General features: G+C 40.5%; 1 protein-coding gene across 2 annotated transcripts in view; it reads right to left on the minus strand.

The window, feature by feature from the left end:
- Positions 1–13,784, minus strand: part of TAX1BP1 (Tax1 binding protein 1) — a 100,585-nt gene that overhangs the window by 41,068 nt on the left and 45,733 nt on the right. For both annotated transcript variants that reach the window (XM_063452334.1, XM_063452333.1), the window contains 2 exons: positions 3,292–3,440; positions 1,870–1,960 (listed from right to left, as the gene is read on the minus strand). In XM_063452334.1, the coding sequence (XP_063308404.1) occupies positions 1,870–1,960; positions 3,292–3,440 (240 nt within the window). The remainder of the gene's footprint in view (positions 1–1,869; positions 1,961–3,291; positions 3,441–13,784) is intronic.

Here is a 13,784-nt window from a genome sequence, read left to right on the forward strand (position 1 = left end):
CTGTTAAAATACATTCACAATTCTACTAGAGTCTCAAATAGGAAAGTCCTATAAAATTGCACTTGTCATACATTGCACAGATACATTTTCAAACAGAAACATTTCAATGTGGAGTGGATAAACTAATTTATATTTTGCAATTCTGGGACTTCAGACTGGATCTGATTTCCCCAGGCTCAATAAGAATATAGTAAACTGTATGGTTCAGTCAGTGGGCAGTAAAAGTTATGCACGCAGAAACATAGTGTGTATTAATAAAGTGTCACTTTATAAAAACAACACAGAAACAACAGCTAGTCGTGCAGCCACAGCTGACTTAACATTAAAGGAATACTGTCATGAATTTTTATTATTTAAAATAAAGTACTGCTTATCTAGCCAAAGATCATGCAGTTAATCAAGAAGTGTATTAACACGTCATGTGCAAGTGATGGGCATCTCTAAAATGTGCTCTGAACTAGGTTCAACCGTTCAAATTGTGCATGGCTTTAGTATATACGTAGTGCTTACAACCAAAGGGAACTTAAAGATGATCACCCAAAAAAGCAAGGGATAAACATTCAAATACTAATACATTTAGTTGTTTATTTGCAAGGATAATAAATATCGATGAGAGTTTTCCTATAAGACAATGAACCACAGTACGGCTGAGCTGTGTGATAGGCTCTTAATCACTTTAAAGTGACACTATAGGCACCAAAATAACTTTAGCTTAATAAAGCAGTTTTGGTGTATAGATCATGCCCCTGCAGTCTCACTGCTGAGGCATTCTCTGCTATTTAGGAGTGAAATCACTTTGTTTAAACTGCCCTACTCATACCTCCCCCGTATGTGACTTACACAGCCTTCCTAAAAAATTCCTGTAAAGAGAGATCTAATGTTTATACTTCCTTTATTGCACAGTCTCTTTAATTTACCATGTATTTTCTCCTGGTCTGTCAATACCGTTCTAGAGTCAGCAGGAGCCTCCTGTGTGTGATTAAGTTCAATTTACAGAGGAGACAACAACTTCTAAAAGTAAACATCTAATTAAAAATTAAACCATTTTATCATGCAGTCACAGCCAGGGTAGGTGTGGCTAGGGATGCATAACAAACAAATAGGAATTTAACTCCTAAACGGCAGTAAATTGAGCAGTGCAGAGGCATGTATACCCCAGAACGGCTTTATTAAAGGAACAGTGTTAGGAATACAAAGATGTAACTCCCTGCCCCTAAAAGGGTTAAAAAAATTTGAGCAACTTAACAGATTCAAGCTCCAGTGTCCCTCTGTACTGGGTTGCACTCTTCATTCACTAAGGTCAGTCAATGGTGGGACCTAATGTGCGGTGAGGGCTTCATACGCATTTGCCCTTACCCATAGGAAATAACTGACTAAATGCTTTCCTATGGGGTTTTGCCTGATGCTCAATGTCCTCATGCAAAGCGTGAGGACATCCAGCATCGTTTTACAGAGTCAAACTCCATAAGACTGCAGGAAGGGCCTCAAGTGGCTGTCTGGTGACAGTCACTAAAGGCAGTTAAGTACTGCAATGTAAACATTTAGTTTCTCTAAAAGTGCAATGTTTTACATTGCAGGTCTAAGAGGAACAGGGGCACTACACCCAGACCACTTTAATGAGATAAAGTGGTCTGGGTGCCAATAGTGTCCCTTTAAGGGGGGGGCGTCAAAGAAAAGCTGGGATGTCCCAGTTATGTTCTAATTGTTGCATATGTCACTAGAACATAGTGATCCACTGCAGGAGACACACTTACATCATGTTAATGCATTATAGTAAAACAAAACAAAAAAATCCAACTTAGTGCGTCTCTTTAAAAACATTAATATGCTCCACAACTGAAGAAATGTTAAAGATCTTGAAATGTTTACCTTGTATAGTTCTTTTTCATCCTTCTCATTTTTCAGCTGACATTCCAGATGTTCTTTGTCTAGTGTCACTTTTCTCAGCTTATCTTTTATACTAAAATATGAGAAACAAAGTATAAAACAAGAACATTATTTAAAACGCAAAATCAGACATTGCACAGTACACTTTCACAATCAAACATATTTATTTTGAAAAGGTTACAAAATAAGGGTTATTTTTTATTTATTTTTTAAATGGAATTTAGTTATTTTGGTGGCCCTAGCTAAATGTTTTTTTAATCAATTATCACGGAGGTGCAAAAGTATGCATTTCTATATAGTATATGCCTGGATATTCATTTTCTGTCACAACATTAGCTTGGTAACCCACTTTTATATTTTTAATAAAACAAACACTAAAACAAATTGCAGCAGCCCTAGCTCAGGGTCAGATGATAGACATGCCACACCAAGAAATACAGAAATGGCTCAAATGCACTAGTTTGGAGACACCCCTTGGTGGAGTTCTATCCAGGAGCCAGGAAATGGATGAGAACTCTCAGACTATCCTTGGCTACCTGCTGCTCTCAATGGGAGAGCTGTGTATAGCCCACCAATCTCTGCTCAGCAGGTTTTACAGAATACATAGTCCTGCAGTAAGCTGTAGTTTCATGCAAGAAAAGATATGAATGAAAGTACTGCACAATTTAATAGCAGGCATAGTGGTGTTACTTAGTGATTAGTTCCATCAAGGTTTTCTTTAATGAATCCAACTAGTTACAACACTAGCTAGCAGAAGGTGGAGGGGCCAATATGGCATGCATATGTCATATGAATATTTGTATAGATAGCAGAAGCACATCTCTTGCCTGTGGTGTCAGTAAGGGGGTGGACAGAAATGGCTGCAACTAAAAAGGGACAGGAGAGCACATTGCACCATAAGCAGAGATTTGAAGGTGCTTGAAGAGTCCCTGTAAGGAATACATCATAAAGAATTGTGTTTTGTATTTTTTTATCAGACATTTTTTACTCCCTGTTAACAAAGAACAGAATTCTACAATACATTATTGCGAGTTTACCAGACTGCCAATTGGCAATCCAAATTGCAAATGCATAGTTGTACAATTGAAAGAGAAACGCTTGTCGTCATAGATATCTAAAAATATATGGCCATGATTTCATATTTTGGGATAATCGCAATCTGTTAGAAAAACTTTACAAATGGTTTATCTACAGAAGTCACCATTAAAATCTATGGGAATATTTGAAGACAAATAAATCTATTTGTTTATTTGCCAGATTATGATCATTTGAAAAGCTGATGAAAAAATATGAAATCAATGTTTATACTTTGTTCACCTGGCAACGGAGTGATGTGTACGTTTTCTTTTTCTACAATGTACTGTTTTGCTATTGAGGAAAAATAGGGGGGAGGGAGACTAATACCTTTCCAGTTCGGTTTCCTTTGCAATGGTCTTCTGAGTCACAATCATGATGTCATCTTCCATTTGGTGAATTCTAGAAGTCATTGCCTCACATTTTTTCTTAAGTTCTTCTCCTTCAGCTTTGACACCTTCAGATGTTTTATTTATTTCCTAAGAAACAAAAAATTGTATAACAGATAGAATAAAAATGCATGTATGTATTAATCTTATAGTTGTACACAACTATAGGAATTCCTTATTTCCAAAAACCATATATCACTATATCACAGAGTGCCACACATTTATATACTGTATATACATATAAACACTGTGTCAAACCCAAGTCCAGTGCACAACCTAAGAAAATTCTGGACTGGGAGCCAGAGAATTATTTTTAATGATTCTTTTCTTTACCACTCAATACATATATTCCCTAGATTAATAACAGGACATCAACCAAAATTCACCTAGCAGAAAAAAAGGCAACAAATCTATGAGGATGAAGGACTGCCTGAAGAGACATTGCACATCCCAGAATATATGAAATGCATCACCCATTTAAAGATATTTTGTGTCGTAATCACACTCTGGTCTCTAAAAGGTCTTATACCAGTATGGACTATTTAATTACCATTTGCAAATCTATACAGTCTAGACATCATTAAAATAGTGTGACTCTCCATTATGTTATACTGTCAAAGGTTATGATGCAAATTAATGGCGTCCAGTAAAAAGAATGTTTCATAACAATATTAAAATGATCCTGAAATGGGGGGGGCGGGGCCGGGCGGCCATGCCGGCAGGCTGCTAGCCACAATAGCTCCAGGGGAACTCGACTACTAATGGACAAAAAACCAACCAAAACCAGCCTGGAACCCCCTGAGAGTGAGCGATACCTGGTCCTGGAGTGTCCCGGTGCAGCTGGAGCACCTGAGAACGGGTGGACCGGGTCCTGGTGAGATGCTCCGGGGCTGGGGCCGACCCGGGAGGGGAGTGGGGCGGACGGCCGCTGCCTCGCTCTCCATCCCGGTATTGTCTGGAAATAGCGCCGGCTGCGGGGTCCCCGGCCATGTTCACCCCCCCTCTGGGCCGGTGGGGGTTATCCTGGCAGAGCTTTTTGGGTGACTCAGCGCTGAAAGCCACCACGCGGACCGGAGAAATGGCTGACGGAGAAGCACCTGCCGACCGAAGAAGAAGGCGTGCTGAAAGAGCACCAGCGGCACTTGGCCCGAGTCACGACCACCCAGGGTACTCATATGCATGTCGGGGCAGCAGCGGAGACCTGCGGCTCTGCCGACCACCCACACTGCAAGCAGGCCCACCCAGCGCCTATCTAAACCGAGCACGCCTCACCAGAGTTCCCTATAATGCACACCGAGGACCAACACGGAGGCAGTGCCCAAACGATTACCCCAGTACAGTGGGGCCCAGCAAAGCATCATACTCATGCCCGCGTACCAGCAGGGAAGGAAAACCCACAGAGATTCGCAGACACTCTGACCTGCAGTGGGTCCCAAGAACGTTAAGGACACAGAGGTGTTATACGAGGACTAATTAAATCCTGGAAAAAAGGTCACTGCTTACCATCATCCCTGACACCAAAACTGACAGGTACCCCAGCTCCTTACGACAGACGGCAACTAAAGCAGAAGCTACTGGACCAATTGCTGATAGCCGTGACAACAGGGACCCTGGCTATGGGTACAACCAAACAGACATGTCCACCACTGGTACTATAACTGAGGCTGCAGTTAGAGATAGTATTGATGCCCTAATGTAGACAACAACTTAGCAAGCCACAACCTGCCTGGTGGCATCTCCATATTTGAATACTCACCTTAAGTTAAGCTATTGTTCCATATAAGCATAAGCCTGTATAACTGCAATTTAATAACTTGCCTGATGAAACCTAGGTCTTAAGCAAACCTATAATGAAACATTGTTGACTTAACATACCGTACATAAAATAACTGTAAATACAAAAATGCTAGGATTTTCAGCATCATAATTGATATACAGTACTGGAAACAAATCTAAAATCCATATAATCCTGTACATGATTTAATTTTGTAATATCCCTTTGGAAATCAATTTTCTGTGAAATGTAATGGTTTAACACTGTAAATGATACACTGTCTCTATCGTAATAAACTTGAAATAAAAGATCTTGCGCACTAGATTTGTCCAGCTACCATAAACAACTGGTTAAATCTAGTTTGTGTTGGTTTCAACAATTATATCTTACATGTTTGCCTGCACATACGCATTACCCTCTGAAAACCCAAATAAAACAAACACTCTACACATTAAGTATGAAGAGGAAGATGTATTTAACTCGTGCAGAAGGGAAAGCAAAACCATTACAGCTTCTTCTAGTACCCATCAGACAGGTATGATGATAAACACTGTGTTATATGATCAAGAGCGAGTGCACATCATGCTAAGATGGTGTCAGCTCCACTGCACATAAGCACTGCAGAGCTCCTGTGCCTCTTCCGGACCCAGCAACACACCCAAAAACCTTTCATAGTGTGAATATAGCATGAGTGAATACTCAGCTTTCTTTTACCAACTCCATTAATCCATTCAACAATTTTCCTTCTTCATTCTTCTACAAGTTTTATATAAAACTGAGTTCAGTATTTTTTCTGGAAACTCAGTATTTTGATAGTGCATGTACAGTGCAAGCCCTGCTTCTATCAGCATGGACAAAAATACAGATAAACACCAAAAAAATGTATTACAAAAAATAACCAAGAAACGAAAAATGCAAAAACATAAGGTGGTATAACCAGAAGCACAATTATCACCATCTACTGCGGTATATTTATTGCACAAAAACTAGATTATTGAATGCAAACAGCTGTTTAAAGCAGTGTCTATTCTGGGAACCAAAGGTTCGTGTGAACAATCCACATTAGCACTGAAAGCCCATCTGGCACTGAAAGGGTCAGACTAGTGTGCCGTTTTCCATACATGAAGAAATCGTACTGGACAGCATCCAAGTTAGCTACAAACTATTCAGCTACAATAAAATATAATGAGGGACTGTGTTTACTCATTAATTGTGAAAATCATGCTCTGAGCTACAGTAATTAAGAAAGGAACTTTTACAAGCATCCAGGGGTAGTATGCAGACATACCATGTAACAAGTCTTCTTTCCAAACCTGAACTTTCAATTTTCAGAACAAAAACAAAAAGAGCAAAAACGGCTATCAGACACACATTTTAACAACCAGACACCGTAATTACGGCCTAGACGAGAGTCCCATACTTTTAAAATGTTCGGCACCTATCGACACGAGCACATAACGTCATTATCTTACTATAACGTAACATCAAACATTGAAAATGGCCAAAGAGCAAGGGATGTTGTTACAGGTTATGACTTGTGAGTGGAGCATCCCTGATCTTTAGTTGACATAATGACGCATTGATAGTTATTTGTATATATAAAAAATCAGGTTATGTTAGTTAAATAAATGAGTATATAAAACAATTACTGAAGTTTTAAAGCCCACTGAAGTGGCAATAACCTTTTATTTTATCATTTTCTTTTTTTTAATAAACTTTTTCTGCCAGAAAACAGTAAAACAATCATATATGGATGCAGACACACTTTATTTCGCTTTGACCACACTCACAGCTGTGGGTAGAGGAGACGGATCAGCAAGGTCTTCCAAACTACCAACCAACATTAAATGGAGCACTAAAACTGAGCCCTTTTTCTTTTACTGTGCGATAACTTGCTGAATGAACTCTATAGAACATAGAGAGATTTTGCAAGATTCTATTTTCAGTCCTACCAAGTTGCTGGCAAATTCACGTCTCGGCCAGAAATGATAATTTTGTATATATTTTTTTCCACTCAGTGCATTATATGCAGCTTCATAATTTAGCGACTATACCCAGAGGAAGCTTACCAAGTGTGGTATTTAGGTCATTGCTAGTCTGGAGCTAACAAGCCAACTCCCTTCGGAATGTCTTGAAATGTGTCTATACCTCTAGATTTCCCACTGGGCTAGCTCAGAATTGGTGATGCCAATAGTAAAACCATGTTCTTGAGAAGCCATATGCTAATACAGGTTGTAGAGGTATTCTACGATGACCGATTACCATGGAACAATTCTTTAATGGTTATCTGCAGCGGCCAAGGTAACTCCCCAGATAGTGGAATGTCAAACTGGAGATACTGGTTGCTGAGAAAATAAAATTCAGGGGCACACTTGGGGGGAGGGAGCGGGATTTCATAAGAAATTTGTTTTAAAGATGAAACAATTACATACCAGTAATATCACAACACGATATCATTTTTTTCTACATTTAGGCATCTTCAAAAACATTTGTAAGAGCATATTTATTGATATGGGAGGAATATGAAATTATGATTATGAAAATAATATTAAGGGAATTCAGTCGGCTTTTTTTTTTTATAAATTGTCTAGCACAACTATTTTAAATGCACTGCAATTTTCTTCTACTAGCTTGTAATCACAGTAAAGAGTTGTGTACCTACGGGCAGAACAATGAATTAAATGAATCAACTACAGAGTACTGTGATACTTTTGTACATTGCATTTAGACATAAAAGATCCCTCACTGTGTAGCCCTTTCAAGCGTAGAATCAAGAAATTGTAATCTTGCCCTAATATTTCAACAGAAGGAATGGAACTGCAGGTACATTTGTAAAAAAAAAAAAAAAAAAATGCACACATTTACATTTTATTACACACACACACACACCATGCTCCCAGAATGCAGTGTGAGTTTTGGGCTGGGCTGCAACAGGATTTAGCCACGCCATGTTGCGGCAGCTTTAGCAAAACTGCCTAATCATTGCTTACCAAAAATGCACCAATAAATCACAAACACATGAGCATGCACCAATGATTCACAAACACATGAGCATGCACCAATAAATCACAAGCACATGAGCATGCACCAATGATTCACAAACACATGAGCATACACCAATGATTCACAAGCACATGAGCATACACCAATGATTCACAAGCACATGAGCATGCACCAATGAATCACAAGCACATGAGCATGCACCAATGATTCACAAACACATGAACATGCACATGAAAACACATGAACATGCACCAGATTAAGTGCCTGCCTGCGAAATCTTCTTGACATGTGTGCAAGACACTCCCCCCCCCCCCCCCACAATAGGGAGTTTGAGAATTTTACTTTTAATAGTTTAAAGTGCAAGGATTTTAAAGGGACACTCTAAGAAAGCTTGTTATAGTGGTTATGTAGCATACAGTGCACTCGTGCCAGCCCCGATTTAAAGTCAAACTGTATTTCGCCATAAACATGGGGCTCTTCTCATCACTCACAGACCAACCACTCCTCAACTACATTAATAATGCAGAGTTTACACTTTCATAATATCACGGTTATATTCAAACAACATGCATGCTACTGACTGGATGAGAGCATGGACTGACACGTCCCCAGCACTCAGCAAATCACTGCTGTGAAAGTGGTTTTAAAAAAAAAAAAAGTATTAAAAGCAATGATCACGGGGGGCGGGGCCGGGACCTGATACGGAGCGGACGCCATTCTAACGGGCTCTCACCTTGAAATCTAAAATCCGCCGAAATCTCGGAACCTACCTGCCATCCGAACCGGAGCACGTCGGAACAGTGTCCAGACCCACATACCGAACCGGCAGATGCCTTTCAGGTACACTCCGAAGTCCGGGAGTGCAAAACGCAGGCCTAAGGCCTACCACGCGCCAAGCCTGCACGGCCTCGAGCAGCTACTCAGCGGGACATACCTGCAGGGTGATTCCGATCCGGAAAGCGACTTCGATCCATACAGGCCGGAGACCCCTGAACCCATGGGGAAACGCTCGCAGAAGGCTCACATGGGCCCCAGTATGGCACAGGACATCGGAACCTTGCTCCAGAGGCCAGCACTGCCCAAAGCCGCCGCCGTGGTCCACACACCTTCCCTCCCACCGGCCCACTCATCAACCCAAACAGACACAGCACTCACAATGCCGGCAAAGACCGCAGCAATGGGAGACACTGACTTTGCCACTAAACAAGACCTACAAAATTGGGTCAAAGACATACAAAAAACACTGGCTGTTGATGTGGGACGCCTGAAAACCGACGTGCACAATGTCAAAGAGCGCGTCCAAACCACGGAGCAAGACATCACGCACCTCAAAGCCAGCATGGAGACCATTCAAGATGCCGTGCATCAACTGCAAACCTCACAGCACAGCCTAACGCTACAAATGTCCGCCCTGGAGGACCGAGCCAGGCGAAATCACGTGAAAATAAGGGGTATACCTACAGAGATCCAGGCCGCCGAACTGCCGCACTACGTCCGTAGACTCTTAACCACCATCTTACCACCGGCAGTTAATCGTAAATTCGGGCTAGACGGCGTATACAGGCTCCCAACCTCATCCAGGATGCCTAACATGCCCACCAGAGATGTCATATTACGATGCACCTCCACCCACGATAAAGCACAACTCCTGGCGGCAACCAGAGGTAAAACCCCCCTGACCTTTGAAACGTCTCAGCTGTCGTTCTACCAAGATCTTACCAGGGCCACGCTACAGTGGCGAAAGACACTATCCCACTTAACTAGCCATCTGCGCAACCTAGGAGTGCCCTACAGATGGGGACCACGAAGATCCCTGCTAATCCCCCACAATGAACTCACTCACACGATAACATCGGGCGAAGAGGCACCAACACTCCTGAAAAATCTTGGCCTACCGGACTTACCTGTCACCCTACCACCGGAGTCACAGCACGGGATGGGAGACCCAGCCACCAGCATGCCGTTCATCCCACGCGACAGGACAACGTCGAGCCCTCAAACTTGACAACGGCAGCCGGAGGGATCACAGGGACCCACGTTACTCGGCCGACATTGCCGGGAATAGGGCATTTCTTAAACCTCCCGCATATTACTTTTACCAGCACAAAAGCCACTGGACTTTGGGAATAACCGTCCTGTGTTTCTTTTCTGTTGTTTCTTCTTTTTTTTTTTTTTTTTTTGTGTTCCATTCCTAAGTATAAAGTTTAAGTATATAACTCTAGCCACGACAAGCACAGGATGAGACGAGGCTCTAGGCCTGCGAATGGCACCAGCATGCTAACACTCCCCCCCCCTCCCACCCCCCCCTGATGCCCCCTTGGTTAGGGGTAATACACCACCGTATACCACCATAGACCGCTACCCAGGTAATAAGCCCGCTACCTGACCACGCTATAATACCCTGCCAGTAACATCTCGTAACCACTAAACCCACTTACAACCACGCTAATAACATGAGCCTAAACCCTGACATGTAGGGAATTTCATACTAAAGCTCATAAACCTTGTTAGAATTTAAAACCATAGCCCTACAGTGACTAACATCACCTCTCACTCAGCCATGTTTAATGTAATTGTCAAACTGATATACACTTTGTCTTCGACTGAGACGCATACCCCCTTTTTTAACTATCTGGCAGGTGAAAGGCACAGGCCCGGCTACATTCTTATCGTTTTTTCTGTTATGCCAATGTGCACTAGTTTACCTCCAATACATCATTGGAATGTCAGCATACATGCGGCTGACTTAATCTCACTGTCGGCTTACACTGTGACCTTCCACACTCCGTATGGATGACCTACTAACATACTGATTGTCTTACCCTTTGCTAACCCTGAATATATTAACTTCATCTCATACATGGCCAGCGTGTAACTAGACTTCCTATTCCATGTTTCAGATTGATCTACATAGGCTTTCCCCAGTATTACATGTGCATCCTTCACTTTAACCCCGTTGATAATATCGCACAGTTCAAGGTTACATGTATAACTGTCGCACTATTCATTGATTTACTGGAAAGTTAGCTTGATATAAATTTAACCTGCCGAATCAACCGCCCACAGCATGTCTACGGTGCTGTATAGCACACTGACTCTTTACCTTAATAATTCACCTAGATAGGCGATGTTTATGTTTATGGTTATATTTGTTATGCTGGTATATACCTGCTCTTCACAAAAAAAAAAAAATGAGGCTGATGATTCTCTATGACAATATGTATCGTGATGTGACATTCCCAACTTGTACAACCTATTATTGTCTTCCCTTCTTTATTCTGTACCCTAAACCAAATATGCCTCAATAAAACAAAGGTTGACAAAAAGCAATGATCACGTCTGAAGTTCGTCTATCAGCTGCTAATCCCCAGGCTTTGCAGTAAGCTCTCACCAAATAAGTAAAAGACCCAACCATGCATGATGGTCACTTAGGTTCCCGAGTAAAGTCCATTCTGCATCACTGTAAGCCTCACACTGTAACTAACACCGACCGGGTGATGGAGAATCCTTTTAGTCTTTTATTTTAGAGTTTACAATATTTGACCATTAGAGGGCAACATAAGCCTAGAAATAGCTATTTAAATGTACACCTCCCCCAACCAATAAAATCTGATCTCCACTTCCAAGAAAGGCTTTTGCAAAATCTATGGATCTAAATAACCCAACAAGATTTAACATGCAAATTCATTTGCTGAAATGCAGCAGGTAAAAAATGAAAAACATGAAAAAGTGCAACATACAAAACATCTCTGTATTCAAAGCACAAAGTGTAGGTATAATAATTCAAATACCTTTAGCAATGCTACCATTCCTTCCCAGTGGCTTAATAAAGACACGCCACGTATCATTCAGAAGAACCCTGTCGGTTACTTATATGCTTGGGTTAATATTGAAATTATATTCTTCTTATTATATCATATCACTTTCTGGTTTACAAAATTTGTTGTCAATTGTTTATGTCCCAAATACAAAATTGTTGGCGACAAATAAATGACAATAATAATGCAAAACAAAACATGGAAAACAAAACCTGCTAAAACATTAACCAGTTATGACTTTTGCATTTTCATAGGCAGTGTAATGTCCTGTAAATCTGTAATGGAAATAAAGTTGTCACAACGGATTTATTTTTAAGATTTTAGGTTTGAAAATTAAGAATCTAAAAAATATTTTGTATATTTCTGTTTTACATGGTGGAAATACCTGCTCTGAGTACCTTGTGATTGAATAAAAGCTTTTATGGATTTTTAATAGAGTGAGAATTCAAAGTGAATTTCAAATTTAAGGTCAAAATAGTTTAACTGGAAAAATTCTTTAAGTCAGCTATGCTTTTCCAGTTTGGATTCGCTGGCCTTAAATTTGAAATTTACACTTTAGTAAATAGCCCTGTTACATTATTTGTGTATATATGTTGTACGTTTTATGGCAAGTACTAATAATTATGGTTTATCATGTAAAGCATTATTACAACCCCGCAGTAAGGAACTGTAGTCTGGGTGAGGTATAGCAAACATAATTTGTGTTAAAGGGATACTCTAAGACAAGCTATAAAAAGTAGAGCTCAGCTTCGGTTCTAATGGCACCAAAAGCCTGGCTCCGATGTTGCGGTTTGGATAATGGGGAAGTAAACGTCTGCAATATCCGTCTAACCTTAGACAGCAGAGAAAGATATAAATAAACAAAAAATAGTGTAGTATTGCTGATACACACAAATTGGAATTAAAAAAAGTAGATAGTAAATACACTCACAAAATAAGAGCCAGTAGGAATACTTGGCTCAAAATTCTTGCACAATAGGATACTATAGAAATCCTATCCCCTCATCTGTGTGGTCTCCTGTAGTTATATGGACAGGAGAAATCACATAGTGTGATACACCAATACAAAAAGCCTATAGGATAACACAAGGATGAACACAAGGATGCACTCACATGGTCCTAGAAATAGGCTTGCTCAACTCAATAAGCAAAGAGGTTCACAGGTGTTCCACGTGGAACAAATAAAGTCCTTTGTTGGCTAGCATACAGAGAAAAAGAAAACAAAAACGTAGCTGAACATGAAAAAAAATAAATAAAAAGTACAATAAAAAAGCTTCAAAACGTGTTTCACCATGTCCTAAGGCTTCCTTAGTTGGTGAATAGAAGTTGTTCCTTCTCATTTGTCCTTTTAAATGCTCGCCGGCTGATTGCTTCCGTTTAGCCCTTTATACATCTTATAACTGTGTGTTTTAATTTTGTACAGCAGAGACAGATAGGCTGTGAGTGCTGGGCTAAATAACTTCAACATTTAGAGTCTATCTATGCTGCCCAAGGTTAAGGATAGTGTAAGGAAGGAGAAGTGTAATTTCTGCATTACGTAAGCAGAGGGTCAGGCTGTATAGTCCAGGAGAATAAAACGGCTTAAAAAGTTTAGACCCAATCCCAGGGGCGTGCCAACTACAATGAGCTCTAATGGTTATGGTGCTAAAGCTGTCCATTTGAGACCCAAGGAAATAGCAAACATATATTGTATTTTATTTCACACACATAACAAAACAAGTTTGTATATACCAACACTGCTCAACTATGTCACCTAAAAATGCAGTGGAACCATTGATCCGTGATCAGGAAATAAATCTTCACCAGCCAGTCATTTTGAATTCCGTGAACCATTTCTTA

The sequence above is a fragment of the Pelobates fuscus genome, chromosome 4, assembly GCF_036172605.1.
Source record: "Pelobates fuscus isolate aPelFus1 chromosome 4, aPelFus1.pri, whole genome shotgun sequence".
In the NCBI taxonomy this organism is placed as follows: domain Eukaryota; kingdom Metazoa; phylum Chordata; class Amphibia; order Anura; family Pelobatidae; genus Pelobates; species Pelobates fuscus.